Below are 16271 nucleotides of genomic sequence, written 5' to 3'. Positions count from 1 at the left end.
ACACTGAATGTGGCATCCTATAAACTATGCTCATTTATTGTTTTAAAAAAAATTTACTACTCAAGTGAAACCATGACTGAGGATTTGCAAGATACTGGACTTCAATCCTTCTATTCCTCATTCCCACTGGTACAAAATTTTGGCTATTTCAGTGGCTGTTTGAAACCTGCCCAAATTCTTGAAATGCTGCAATAGTTACAAAACACTGTGTTTGCAAACAGAACCGTAACAGTTAATTTTAAAAATGCACTTAAAATTCTATAATAAAATTAAAACAAGGTATATACTCACTAAAGAAATACAAGAACTGTTTAAAAATACAGCACCACATAAGTTTTTAAATTTAATTCTAAATACTAAATCCAGCTAAGCAGGAAGGTAGATCTAATAAACTTGGACTGTGATATGTTTCAAATGAGGTTTTTTCCTTCAGCAAATCATTAACAGTTTTCAATGTTACTGGTACCACAGCAGAGCTACTGAACATGTGTGTGCTTGTGCTTCAGTTTCCTCAGCATAAAGCCTGGCACCTGAACTGAAGAGGTGATGAGTGCTGGGGTGATGGTCCTTGTGCTGTTATGGCTGAGAAGTGTGTGGGGACAAAAGCCTCCACTACTGGTCAAATAGACAGAGAGTATAAAACAGTTTAAGCAAGTTAAACCTACATTGACATTGAGATGTGCTCAAATTGGTGCCCTACAGGGCATCAAATGATTTTTAGAAACAGGCAAAACAAATGAGACAGGTGGGTTCTCAGATACATTTACTGAAAGACTAGAAAATTTTACTAAAAACACATGCAATGGCATGCAGTACTGGCTAAGTCACCTTGTTAATTCATGTCTGCTCTACAGAGTTTTCCCCTCTACAGTTCTAAAATTTTAGTCAGGTCTGAACTTTATACATTCTGAGATTCTGAGAAACTTAAAGCTTTGGATTAGACAGTCACAAATTTAAATAGCACATTTGGAGGCAAGGCATTTAATTTTCCTTAAGAACAAACAAAACACGAGCAAAAAAGCCTGTATGGAGTTTGAAATATGTTATTTATACTTGTGTTCCACAGTAAAAAGATGAAACATCTAGAACCCGAAGAGAGGAGGTTCTCAAGATAATAGCATTAGGCATTATATTTATTTAAGAGGAGATGATTTAAGACTGCATATTCCATGGCTTGATCATAGCTTATTCAACACAACAAGTCTTTTGACTGGCTCTTCATACACCAATTTCTATTTTATGTGCTATGCACAATAAAATAGAAAAGGGCTATGCCACAAATGCCCTGGAAGACAAACAGCCAAATGGAAAAAGCATTGAATGAAGAAAGGATTTCTCCAGATTTATTGAGACAGCAGAACAAAAAGGCAAAAGAAATCTTCTCAGACCTATTAAATGATGGATTGTTTTCTTTCCTCTCCTTTATAAAAAAGTCTTTTGCAGATTTCACCACTTACTGTCATAATACGAACATGAGCTCAGTAAACTTCATTACACTGTAAACCTTTGAAAGGGCGGAAAATAGGCTCAATTCAATTTCAGATGGCTATGGTAAGTAAACTTGCAGTCTCCACAGTCACTCCAGCTTTGACCCAACTAAACTAGACCAACTGTTTACAAGAGAGCAGGAGCAACTTTTGGAACAGTAAAAAACTACAAGTGCTCAGCTCTCCTTTTCTGGGTTAAGTATTATTCACAAAACAAGGTAAGTTTTGACACCAAAGGTTAACTGCTGTCACTTAGTATTTGCCTTGTCTGCCCATATTAGAGCTAAAACATTTGAGTTTTAACTCTAATCCTGGGAATCAATGTGTTATTTCTGAAAATAAATGGCAATTACAAACACTACTAGGTCCTGAGGGCTGGAAACAAATTGTAACTGAAGCAGTTTCAGATTCCAGCGCTGCAGAAAGATCCAGTGGTAATCCAAACTTGCCTCTGACTACCTTGACTGTTCAGCTCTTCTGTTGCACCATTTCACCCATATTAATATATAGAAATACAATCCCAGCTATCTCCTCAATATATAGTAATGCAGTAGGTGTGAGGGGTTTTTTTTGCTTCTAATTGTCACTATCAAAATTAGAGACATCTTAATTTTAATTCCTCCCATTTAATTTAAAGCTTAACATTTCAAAATAACACTCTGTGCCCAGAATGTAAACTAGGAAAAGAATCCAAACTAGGGAAAAAAACCAAACCAAAACCAACTCAAAATTATAACAGATATGAGGGAAACTGAATCAAAATAAAAGCCTTAAATGATAATTAATGTCATTAATTGATACTTCTGCAGTATTTAAATTTTATTATACTTACTATTCAGGATCTGAAACAAGGTCCAGAGCCTTCATTACATCTTCTAGCAGTGTGTCAGGTATAAACCCATTATCTGAAGAAGTAGCAAAGTTTCTTGTGAGGAAAAGAAACAAAATGCTTTCCAGGAGAACAAATTTCACTCAAAAATACAAATACTATGTATCTTTATCTGTAAAATTTGCAAGCAAATGGTGGGGTTCCAGAAGGAAAGGAGCTTTCAAATGCTTCTCTCACACTTCAAAAAAAAAAAAAAAGGAGTGCAATACAGAAACTGCATTTATCACTCATACACTTAGAAGCTTAATACTTGCTAAGAATTCAATCTTTATATAGAGTTCTCCACTAGGTACCTTGGGATAATAACTGTACCTCTTTCCCCTTTTGATTAGTTAAAATAGTACCTCAATGCTAGACATCCTCTGTTTTCTAAAACATAAGAAAATTTTCTGTGTATGCTGCATACATTGAAGAACAAAATCTCATGAAGAATGAATCATATCAGATCAGTTGTTTTAGGAAAATTTGAAATAGGAGAAATAAATTTTACTTAAGCTTTATGTTAATTACAAAGAACATAAGTTTAAAAAACATCTATTTTAAAAACTCTACTTACTATTGCACAATTTCTCTTACTGCAGAATTCTCAGATAATTTCTTCATACAATTATGGAATGGTTTGGGTTAGAAGGGACCTTAAAGATCACCTAATTCTAACCTGCCTGCCCCGTGCCAGGGCAACCTTCCAGACCAGGGTGCTCAAAGTTACTTGTAGATTGATTCCTGTACTGAACATTTCTGAAGGACTAGGCATTTCATTCCTCTCTTAATGAGCACATTTCTATTAAAAAAATCTTATTTCAGAACAAAGTACAGCCCTTACCCTCAGGGTCATATGTCTGGAAAACTCTTCTTGCTTGTTCTGAAGGTGCTTCAGGAGCAACGAGGGCCATGTCCTGTGGGGGTGAAAAAAAATAAAGAAACCCACAAAGAAAACTTAAAAAATATTCTTACTTCAGATACAGATTGCTAAGAAAATATTTAGCCATACTACACCCAGTTGAAACCTAAATTAATGAAAATTTCAATACAACAGTGGAAAAGTTAAAGTAATTTGGCAATTTTGCTAATAGTGACATAAAACAATCAAGAAATACACTAAAGATTATTCCACAAACTTCTAGACAAATTTTATGCAAGTCTTTTCATGTGGATATTGTGGCACAAAAGCTAATTGGAAACTACAATTCCAATCATTTGTACTCAAGAGCTCCAAGTGGGAAAGCACACAAAAGAAACTAATTTGGGAGGAGTTCCTTCATCCTACTAATCTCTCCTGATGAGAACAACTTGAAAATTGCTTGTTTTATGTAGTGGAAATATAAATGCTAGATTTTTGTATTAATTCAGTACCACAATAATGTAATTTTAAGGATCCATAAATATGCCTGAATAGAAACAAATCCACTGTTTAATGAAAAAATTTCCAATGATTTTATAAATGAATGATAACTAGAACATTTACAGGAAACCAATATTCTAACAGTTTATCTTCATGTTTATGTATGTTCTAAAATCCTTTAAAGGGCTTTCAGACAAAAAGACTATATTAGTTCAACACAGTCAGTTTCATGATGCTAAATAACGTATCAAGTCATGCAGTTGTTGAGCACATACCATGTCATAATGGGTGTAACATATATTTTATAATAATATAAGCACTTATTATATAAGGCACATACATACACTGTAAAATTTTGTAATATGTGACCAACTCTTAAATAATATGGAATACAAAACATACTAAGCACGAATAGATTTCATTATCACAGTGTATTACAACAAACTCATGCAAATATTTCTCAGTTTAAAATCAATGATGCCACAGCATATACAGCTTAACCACAACAAGATGATTAGTGATTTCAATATTCAGGACTTAACTCTGACAAAGGGATATTTTAGTGGTAGTTTCTTATTAACAAATCAGCAGCTCACAAAGCCACGTAACAAGGGAGAACTTAGAATTTCCAATGGTATGTAAAGACATAACCCAAAGTAACTTCCAATGGCACAGACATATAATTTCAAATGTAAACTACATAGTTCTACTTTGGTTTACGAGTATGCAGTTCCTTCCACACAATCTTAATGTAATCCAAGAATCAAGACTATAATTTGTGTTGTCCTCCCTAGCCACAAATCATCTTGTTAATGTAGTACTTTCCAGTTTCATGTGACGCCAAACAGATTCTTCAAAGCAAGTCTTCTGCAACTGCCAACAATTTTTTTTGATAGTCCAACTGCAAATAGTGTGTACTTCTGTTAGCATTTTAATTTTCCAGGTCCTTAGTTTTTCAGTTCATGTGTGTATACATGGGAAGAACTTAGAGATGAAGTCACTAAATACATTAGTCATATTGAAAATTCTCTCGCATTCAAAAAAACTTTCAAATATGGTAAAGCCTCCCTATTGTTACATATTAACATTTTTTATTCACTAAATGTGATTTACTGATACTCCAAGCAAGTAACTTCAGATGGAAACTTAGAAAAGTCTGCCTGAGAGATGACCAAAAACCCAACCTCTCTAACCTGTAAAATAATTCTAACTTTCCACTGAGGTCGTTGTCCTATAAAAAGTTTAAAACGCATGATCCTTTACATACAAATCCCCTACAACCTCTTAACTTATCATGTCATTCATTTCCAGTATGCAGATAATGTTAAAGTTGTCTTAAAAGTTCAATGAGTCCATATATTTGTATCTGAGGGAAAAAAATACCATAGCTCCTTCATGCAATAAAGCTGAAAATGTGATAAACATCTAACAAAAACATATTTCAGCTGCCCAGGCTGATATTTCACCATATGTGCCAAAATAGATTCCCCACCCCAGCCTTATGAATTGTATTTTGATGTAACCCATGCAGTGAACGTTCCATATAAGGGAATCTCATAAACAGTTAATTACAATAATTATTTCCAATACCAAGTACAACATGTCCTAAAAATCATGTTTCACTCATTGGCTCTTGTGATACACAAACATGTCATTTTATATTACTTTCAAAAGTTATTCTCATCAGAATTACCAGTTTATTTTAAGATCCCATGTTTAGCCTCAGAGGCAAAAACTATTCTTCATAAGTTTTAATGAAAACATTCCCAAACTTTTCATTCTACAAATCCAAAGTAGAACATAATGGGTAAGCCACATTGAAATCCGGGCTAAGAATTTTTACAAAAATCACACCCTGAAAGACCCATTGCCCTGAAAAATGAAAGATTGCATATGAACTGCTTTATGGTTGTACACTACCACTATTGAGTGATATGGAAGAACTGCATATTGTAACACTAACTTTCTGTTAAAAAAGTTAGCTAGAAACAATATAGAAAGAGTGATTTTTCATTAAATTTTAACTTGCTGTAACTTAATAGCATCTGGAGAACTGAAGTTCATTTAATCCAGTCTTGTATTACAGAGAAAGGTGTATATTTTTTCAATGCTATAATCAGTGGCTTTCAAGGCATCAACTTTTCCAAAATGGCTTCCTAAGAAAACAAGGTTGATGGGATCTCTGAAACTCATTCCCATCTCTCTAGCTGATTTCTGAATCCATTGCCCAATTTCAATTTTACACAGGAAACAGGAGTCTCATAACTGATTTTTGAAACTGGATGCCAGGCAGAGTATCTCAATGAGGAGTTGGAAGTGGACAAATTCCATGCTTTATGACTTCCAAAAACTCCACAATATGATTCACTCAAGATGAACTTTAGCTTCTAATATTATGCCACTCATTTCCTATGCAAAAAAAATGAATATCTAGTATTAAATACTATTTCTACATCTAATACTATTTCAGCCTATAGACATGAGCTGATTGCTATGCAACGCAGTGGTGAATATTAACATACTAATTCTATTTGGGAATTCCAATAAGGAGGGGGAAATGAACATGTATGTCAGGAACATTTGATAGCAAAGTTTAAAACCAGTGAAGATGTACTGCAGAAATTTAAATCTTCCTAAATACAGTTCTCACAACACTGAAAGCCGCACTTAATGTTGGAAAGCAGCTTACAGTATTCAGTTTCCCACTTAAACCATATAATTCCCTCTTGGAATGATGAAAACCCTCTGGCTTGCTTCAATCCAGAATGATGAAATGTTTTTGGAAATAGACTGGATCAATTATTTTATAGCTCAAATATGCCAAGTGTTTCTAAAGGACAATTCCTAGCCTGGTTCATTAACAGTAATATTCTATGGTTTTCCATGTGAAATGTGCAAGCTCTGTGAAGCAATGAAGGAAAAAAGTTAATTAATAATGGCATGTGATCCACTGTTATTTAGTATTGGTAAATAGTATTTCAGGAAATCTTTATAAGCACACATTGCTACATGTACAGAGAAAATAGTAAATATTCACAAACATGACAGTTTAATTTATTATAAAAACCATATTGCTGTTTCTGTTTGTATTTGAAGCATATCATTTTAGGTAGCCAATTCTAACAAGCAGAATAGACCAACTAGTTCCTATAAAAAACAGTATGCTTTATTCTTTTATTAATACAAAACATGTGATTTTTTTCATTAACACCATATTATACAGTAAAGCCCATCTCACTACACTCCAATTGCATGAGCTTCCTTAACTACACATAGGCAGTGACCAAATTTCTTCTCTAAATACAACTGCACTGCTCCAATATTTTCAAACCACAATCTCTTGACAACTTTGGCACCCTTTTGTAACAGTTATTTTTGAAGTACACATGTAAGATACCCTAAACTAACAACTGGTACAGGAAAATGGTATTGGGCTCCCTGTAACACAAAAATGTCATGAGATTTCATAAGCTTCTTACATAAAACAAACCAACACTGGAAAAAATGTATGTAAATATTGAAATGAGGTTGCTACAGTTTTAGAAACAAAAGAACATGCTATTCACATAGCTAATCACATGCAACTTCTTATGTTAGAAGAGAATAATAGAAAATGAAGGCAATATCTAAAATATACTAAATGTGCTTCTCCTTTGCTAGGAGTTCAAAGGTCCCTCCTCCACAGCCCCTGTCCCTGCCTTCTCTCTCTATTTGTAGCCTTCCACATAGACTTTCAATTTCCATTCACATACCCTAACCTGAAAGTAGAACTGCCTTATACAAAGAGGTCAAAGATGTTATTTCTGTTTTGTATGCAACAAAGCTGCTATCAATATGAAAGGAGTAAATAAATGGATGAAAAACTTATTTTTCAACACTTTTTAAAAAGCCATTAGAAATTGGTTGCTAAAGATTTTTTTGACTGTACTTAGATTAAATCCGATGCTGTATCTGGATTCAACCTATGTTCCCAGGGATTCCACAGCTGTCACATGTATTAAGGTTTTATGGAACAAACAATAACAACAACCTGAATCGATTTCATGGAGGTTCCTGCCATTTATAAAATGACCTAAAGTATCCTAATGGAGAATTTCTAAACAAGTTCAGTCTGTCATATCACAGCTTTATTAGGCAGTGTGTGAGTTTTGTAAAAAGCAGAACTTGGCACAAAGTTCCAGAACAGGACTACAACCGTTACTATTTTAAAGCAAAGTTTCAGATCAGGACTACAACAGTTACTATTTTAAAGCATATTCTTATTACTAAAGCATATGTTGGCATGTTGGGAGTCTCATTTACTGTTTCTAGTTCCTGCATCTATCCCAGTAGGGTTTGGGAACATGGGAACAAATCAGGCTGAAGAGAGAATAAAAAAAATGTAAGCCTCCACTTCCAAGGATACATGGTGCCCTGCTCAGAAAGAACATCTGGTCTTCAGACATTTTGGAGAAAAAACATACAAAGAGACAAATGGCCACAAAATAATTTCCCTGTTGGTTTACTCAAGAACACTTCACTTAAAAATATCTTTAATAGGCATTCACTAACTATATTTAAAACTCCCTGTTTCCTAAGTTCTGTATTACGTTAATGACTTCAGGACATTTTCTCAGGAAGAAAAGTTGTAAGGGGAAGAATGATGCCTCGGATTCCATCCAGAACATGTATTTATAACAAGGGAGCAAGTATTAACAGCCACTCAGAGAGATTCATTTTGTCAAACAGAACACACAACTGGCAGTTGGAAATTGAGTTTGTAAGCTGGAACTACCATTCACACAATGAATACTACATTCCCTATTCTAAGTCTTAGTATTCCCAGTATCATTATCTGGTATGAAAAATATGCAGTTAGTAGGCTACAATTAAAAGATAAAAGTAAAAGGGAAGCTGCTTTGTAAAGCACTATCAAGGTTTATGATTTCTACCTCTTACCTCATGTAAAGGTATATGGGATATGTGGAGAAGTTATTAATTTCACTTGCCTTCTCTTCATTGGGTTACAATAAGCATATTAAATTCCCTATTTTGGAAGACAGTAGTTTAGCTTTTAGGGCTCTAATAAAAAGTTCTGTGTGGAAATGACTCAAAATTTCTCTTTCAAAATTCCATTTCTGGAATGATTCCATGTAGATAACCCGTGATTACGAATATACTGTTTGCTGTCTTAAATTGGTTTATTTACTGACCTGCTCCGGTCTATAACCTTTGACAATCACACATACATGCAGCTGTAGGGGGGAAAAGAAAAAGGGAACTAAACTCAACATTTTTCCCCCCTCCGTGTGCTGAGGATGTATCTTACAATGAACAGCACCTTCTGCTTTATCTCTGCCATAAATACACCATTGTGCCAAAGCCTGGTGTAGACACTGGAGCATAGCACTGCATTTACAGAATTTCTGGAGAGGAGTGTTCTACTGCTTTTAACCAACACCCTTCTTCACTTGATACCAGATTAACTACTAAGAAAGCTAATGTCTTCCTAACTGTGTGTGATTTGTAAACTAGCAGGATATAAAAATGCACTAAATCTATTGAAGCATAGCTTTTGGGTTAAGACTTCAGAAGACCTTTGAGGGAAGCAAGAAATTTATGCTTCTTGTCTCCTTTCATTCACAAATACTGGATGAACTACAAAGTGCTTAGGGTGTAATAATATTTTCCCCACTATCCAGAGTAGTTCAAATAAAAAGGACAGTAGTATATCCAAATGCATCCAGAAAGCTAAAATTTAAAATCACTTTGAATACTAAAAAGCCAGAGATTAAATATAAAAACGAGGAAAAAGGCTTATGGAAAAGAGTTTTACTTTTCAGGCCAGCATCTACTGTGAACTAACCATTAACTCATTCACAGCTTGGAAGGTATTAGGCACTGGAAGGAGTCTAAGTTGTGCCATATAATTCCATAGCAATGACCCACAAAAGAAAGGTGTCTGTGAATCAATTATGCAAGAACATATTTATAAACAGTATCTAATTTCAGAACACTACCAGCAAATTGCAACAGCTGCAAATATAACACATACCAAATGCAGAATTCCAGTGGTAAATATTAGTGCATTGTGTGAGGTTAATGCACTAACACAGTGCATTATGTTAGTGCCTGCTGACCAGGAGGAAAAAGAAGTAACACAATATACAAGAGCCTGGTATATTACAAAAGGTATGTTTAAGAAAACTTCAGGTAAGTTCTCAATGGATGGCTGTGTCTTGAGCAATAGCACAAACAATACTTTGCTACTTAATATAGCTGAAAATTAAACAATTGTGGCAGAATTAAGCAGGAGTTGTATGTGGAAAGGCTAGGGCACCAGACTAGTGGAAGAAGCAAATGATGGAGGAAAATGCCATCAGTATTTTGCTTTTCACTTGATTTGAAATTACAAATACAATTTTTTTAATGCAACAATTAGTTGAATATCAATTTGATTTTTAAACACTTCAATATTATTAAAAACTCTATCTATTAATAGTATTTTAACAATGAGCCTGTATGTCCATTAATCCAAATTTCAAACCCAGAATCATTTACCCATTATGTGATAACTCAGGCCCAATGCCTGCTGTATCAAATATAACTGGAAGCAAAATTGGTTTCACACTTAAAGGGATACAGAATAATACAAGTTCTCAGCCTTTGTTTCTATCCAGTACCTCTACTTTCAGAGTTTGAGAGAGTGACTTTTAAATTATAAAATTGCATTTAGAAATTTCTTTGATGCATTTACTACTTGCAAACCACTCTGCATATACTACAAAAAAGAATAACTAAAATGTGTTTCTTTAAAAATCAGCTTCTCCCTTGGTAGGCTATATGTACATGCAAACTAAATGTTGCTCATAGACTCCTCCTTCCAGAGATAGGAGGCTGTAATTCCTTCTAGAAGTTTTCCTAGTTTTGTTTCTTGACCAACTGAAATGCGAACTCAGCAAGCAGAAAGTAAACAGAGCACACACAGTAGAGAGAACTAGGAAACTGGAGAAGTAAATTAATGGATTACCTCTAGAATCACTTTTCTTCCTAACTGCATTTAAAATAGATTTGAAATGATTAAGGAGACATTCTTCCTAAAAATGTTTAATGTGATATTCGTGGTCATTACTTAGGCATATTTTCTTTGAAAGTCTTCAGATTCAGAAGTACTGCTACGAATATACTAAATTGAGAGCTTAACAGTTTAGGGGAAATTCTTTCATTTTTGATTTGCAGATCTAGAAAAGTTTCTCTTATTGCACTGGATCTCTATCATTTATCCTCTCATCCTTCCTTCATTTTAAAGAGTATCTCATGCAACAAGTGGTAGTGTTTTATTTTCAATTTTTTATATCTAAATGTTGCTGGATTGAAAGTTTCTATTGGAACTGCTAGAACTACTCTCCATCCCACATTTTACAAGATTTTATCTAGGTGTGGAAATATGCCTAGAGTCAGTACCTTAGCACAGAAGGTACTGTGTTACCTTAGCACAGAACAGTATCAAAATGTGTAACATTTCAGGATAAATTCTTTTCAGTAAGTATAGTAACTCAGAGGGGGTTTGCCTTCTCCAGCATTTAAAAAGTTTTTTTGTAAAGCTGAAGTAGAGACCATCAAAATTACGAGCAGACAGGGAGATCTGCTATTTCCTATCAGCTATCAGAGCTGGCTGCTCATTCAAACAATGTGGGAAACAGGAAAATAAAATGAAACAAGTATTTCTCCTGAGCAAAGCTAAAAACTGTATGACGGCTAAAGTTTCTCAAGAAAGCCACCTCCACTAAAAACCAAAACCACATTTCTAATTAAATAAAAAAACCCCAAACAACCTGATTGCTGCTGCTGCCTCATACATCTATATATTTTCCATTTATGTGTCCAGACTGTTCCAACAGAATCCATTCCTCTTACTCCTTAAAACTAAAGAACCTAAATCCACATCCTCTGTAACTATTTCCTGAAGTGGAATCTTCAAAATATGATTTTAATTTCTTCTCTAATGAAAACATACATTTTCAAAATTTGATTACCTGCATTTACTGGTCATAGAAGCAAAAAACAAAAGCAAGTGCATAGATATTTTTCACTCCCTTTCTGAAATAGAAGAGTTCTTAAATTAAAGGATACACATAGATTACTTTTGTAGAAACCGAAGTTGTTAACACATACTAATAATGACTGAATTTTTACACATGCATCTTGTTTCCTTTCACACCACTGACAATCTCTGTTGGTGTTCTGAGCTTAAATGCTGTACCAACTAACACTCCCCCTCGGCCCAGCTCTGGTAAACACCACTGACCCACATTTAGGCTCTCCTGTAGCAATGTCAGTGTTTGCTGAGGTGCCCCTCAGTTGAACTCTGATGAAACAGATTGTTTAGGAAGAGAAGTGAACGTTCTTTCTTCTGAAAGACAATGCTATCAAGGATGCAGAAGAAAGGCCCTGAGAATGTACAGAACAAGTTACAGTGATCAAAGTCAGAGAAATAAAAAAATGTAATCTGAAACCAATGGGGTTCCAGGAGACCAGGACAGGGCATTTTCCTTCAAAAGCAGTAATTTTTAACTTATTCAGATTTCTCAGACAGGCGTTTTCTCTCCTTATCTAACTCTTGAAGTCTAAAAATGCCACAATGCTCTAACTGAAAATGGATAGACAATTTTCTTGTGGCATCTGTGCTCAAAGACCTAGAAACAAACTAAGGAAATTTTCTGAAGACCCACATGGCTGAAGTGTCCCCTTCACCTGAAGTTACCAGACAGACATTTATTCCACACTTTCGAGTCTGAATTCAACCTTCTACCCAATGTGCATTTGTGTGTCACAGACACTATTTAGAAAGCACCTACTAACCTCCTATTGTTTGCACTGGAACACTTTCTTGTTCTATTCTGCATATACAGTATGCTTTTATACAGTATCTGACCACACTGCAACATTCCTAGAAGTTCTTAATTGTTTCAGCTTGTCATAACTTCCTATGAGTATTATAAAAATAACTAGGAAGTGCTTGAACAAGATTTCATCCAGAACATCACAGCCTTATTTAGAGCTGCCCCGCTTCCTAATCTCTTATCCATACAATGAAAGAGAAAAAAACAAAACACAAAAAGACTGTAGTGATAAAGCTGATTTTTAAAAGACATTTAAATACCACATATTTGCCTTCACACTATCTAACAGAACATGCAGACAAACTCAGTGTGTCAAATGAAAGATTCCTGGTTTGCTTTTGTTGGACTAAAGCCATTGAAAGTTTTCCTATTCACTGAAAGGAAGGGTAGGCAGGGAGAGGCAGAAATGATGGTTGCTTAGATTTACTAGCCTATGAATAATGTACATACTGACTTTTTCAGGCAAAATCTATCCCATTGCAAATGCACGGTCCGTGACCACTAAGAGTAATAGCCACATTTATTTTTTCAGAAAACATTACATTTTCACTGCTGAGCATTAAGCAGCTTTCTGACTTTATGCACACAACAGTTGTGAAGAAAAATAATGTTGGTTATACTTATGGTTCTTTGCTAGGGACCTTCCCCCCACCCCCAATGATTCACAATTTTTTTCCAACTCTATTACATAACTAGTGTCAGAGTTTTGAAGAATTGTTTAGGTAACACAGATGTTCACATGTGCTTTCTAACTGCAACATTTACCCATCTGCAGAACAAGCTGCAGTATTTTTGCTCAAGACAGTCTATTCTAGAAAGGAATTTATAGAAGATGTGAGGCTTCATTTCAAGTATTTCCAGATTCTATTTTCTCCCCAAAAGATCTAACTACAAATAATTATCTGGCTGATGACAGGTTGGTTAAGTCCCAAACAACAAAACTGCTAATATCATATTCAATAAAATGTACTTCAACCAAAACTGCTGTTTCAATGAAGAAATTTTTGTTATTTCTCTCTACCTCCAAATCACTGTACTAGAACAAGGATAATAACTCACTGGGTATGTATAGAGATGCTATGACAGTCAAGATGTGGAGATGAAGATCATGCAGGCAGAAGAAAACTTACTCTTTTAGTAACAGGAGAAACTGTTGACCAACTGTACACTTGTCTTAAAACTAGGAATTGACTAAACTGTTTCTATTAAGGGCTATTTCATGCAGCAGAAGTTATAAGAGAGCTTAAGCCCAATTACACACTTTAGCTAATTAATTTTCACTTTAAGCTCTAACCTTCAGCCAAAGATACTGTGCTGCATTTTGCTCATTAAAATCCATTGAAAATATACAGAGTTTTAGAATGGTAGCTATGAACAGATTTATTTCTTTTACAAACTAAAACATTTCTCACAGTCACAGCTATAAGAATGGTGCACTTTCAGAGTAGTGCAAATGTATTCTGGCAGACAGCAATAGAAGTCTATAATATTTAAATCAAAATGTTCTGAGATAGAAGAGTGCAGTGGTTTATTGTTCATTCCACTGATAGGAGAAAAACGTTTATCATTCATCTAATGTAAAAAATCTGAGTCAAGCACCTAAAGAACAGCAGCCAAATTTCTTTAAGTAGAGCAGTATGCATAATTTGAGTAAAACCTTTCACTTCTTAAACCTCTATGCTCAAGGAAATCAAGATTCTGTTCTGTTCACTAATTTTCCCATGCTAGTTGTCTATAGCAACAGTAGCCTAGGAAGACTCCTGTTTCTAGATTTCTAGACTAAATTACTCAACTAATGATAAAACAGACTACTGTTCTGCTTAATAATTGCCTAACATTTTTCTATTTAAAATAAGGCTTTATGCTCCTGTAAAATACATGCAGCTTGAAAGAATTAAAACCTGGTGGTTTTTTTTTTAATCTGTACTGGTTTTGGCTCCACAGCTCATTTTTCTCTTTCCATTATGAACATTTCTTGCTCATGTAATCAAACTCCCCATCAAAAATGGATGTAGAAGCTACATCCTCAGTATCAAACACCATCTACACAACTACACATGCTAATTTAACAACTTGCTGATTAACCACTGGCAATGAATTCAAGTTTCTTCGTGTAGCTTTTAACATGTACCTTCAATTGATACAAAAATGGTTTGTCAACACAATGTATATAGCCAAGGTAGCTGACATCTCTGTTCCACCCGAAATACTCAACAACTGCTGCTTTAGAAAGGGTGGGGTTAGACACACATTCAAAACCTGAGCGCTTTTACACACTTTCAGCTCCTGCTTTGCTTAATAATAACAACAACAACAAAAATCTAGGAAATTGTTTGCCAAGACCATGTCAATTCTTTATTCTGCTCTTTAATCATCACAAGCTGAAGTTTTACACAGCCTGAGTGGAGTTCAGCAAAGAAAGTGACCAGTTTGAGTCACCAGATATTGATACTCAGTTACTCTAAACCCAGGAAACAACTTTCAGCATCCTAAAAGAAAGAGCATTAGAAGCAGATTTCTGTCTAGAAACAGTCTCTGTAGACACTAAATATTAGTTGTGATAACACTGGGACAGGAACGCTGGACTGGCATAACAGAGAGATTACACCTATTTGTATCACACTGCTGTCTATACAACAAGGTACTAAGTTTGATGGTATCATTCAGAGAAATTTGGGATAAAATTTCAAAATTGAAATAAAAATTCTTTACTAGGAAAGACTGGGTTGAGAATAAAGCAGAAAACAAATATCCAAAGGTGAATAAGGATTTTTCTATTTTATGAAGGAAGAAAAAAATATTTATCTGACATTAGGGATTAAAAATTTGCAAAAAAAAAATTCAAAGTGTAAAACTAGCTAATTAATTTCAATGATTTTTTAAAATTTAAGATTAGAGATAATTTCAATATATTGTGGAAGTTTGTTTTTTAGTAAGAAAAATCTAGGCATTTCTGTTGTCTTTCTAAAGATTAGGCAAAAGTTTTACTTAAGGAAATTCAACAGTTTGAGAATTTTCAGCTTTATCTTTATTATATGTTCTAGTATTTATTTTCAAGACTTATAATTAAAGTTTTAATTAGGTTTTTAAAATTTTAGGTACAGGGAATTAACTTCTAATAAGTACCAATAAATGTACTAGGAGGTACCATTCAAAGTTTCAATAAAATTTTTAATCAGAAACAAATGTTCTATAAAAATAAAATTTAAGGAAAACAACTTACAACCTTCAACTAAAGAAATAGAATTTGTCTCCTTGGAAAATCTGGTTTAAGATTTTAAACTGAGAGTCCCCCCAAAAGCATTTTATTTTTCACAGGCTATAGTAGATATCTGACAGAATACATAAAAATAATTATTGTAACAGTCCTAATATCTATTTTTAATCTAGAACAAACAGTTATAGATTTAAAATTGTGCAAATACTGTCAGGGAGATGAAATTACTACACAAATCTCTCTTACACTATAGACATTTAAAACACTTTTATTTACTTATCCCAAGCATGGTGTTCAAAGCATAAACTACCTCCGGCCCAATAAATTAAGCTAAAACCAAAAGACTTCACATTGCAAGTTATGAGATATTGCTGAAGTATGGGAACAACTCTGCCTTCAAGGAAAGGCTCAAGTTTTAGTGACTACGTTTTTACATTAAAGCCACATAAAACTC

The 16271-nt window shown here is 34.3% G+C and overlaps 1 protein-coding gene across 2 annotated transcripts in view; it reads right to left on the bottom strand.

Moving 5' to 3' along the window:
- The window catches only part of MINDY3 (MINDY lysine 48 deubiquitinase 3), a 47143-nt gene that overhangs the window by 7710 nt on the left and 23162 nt on the right, over positions 1 to 16271 (bottom strand). For both annotated transcript variants that reach the window (XM_058831927.1, XM_058831928.1), the window contains 2 exons: positions 3200 to 3272; positions 2320 to 2392 (listed from right to left, as the gene is read on the bottom strand). In XM_058831927.1, coding sequence (XP_058687910.1) covers positions 2320 to 2392; positions 3200 to 3272 — 146 coding nt within the window. The remainder of the gene's footprint in view (positions 1 to 2319; positions 2393 to 3199; positions 3273 to 16271) is intronic.

Source organism: Poecile atricapillus, chromosome 2, assembly GCF_030490865.1.
Source record: "Poecile atricapillus isolate bPoeAtr1 chromosome 2, bPoeAtr1.hap1, whole genome shotgun sequence".
In the NCBI taxonomy this organism is placed as follows: Eukaryota; Metazoa; Chordata; class Aves; order Passeriformes; family Paridae; genus Poecile; species Poecile atricapillus.
The sequence above is the reverse complement of the archived record's forward strand: the minus strand, read 5'-3'. Positions and strand labels throughout refer to the sequence as shown.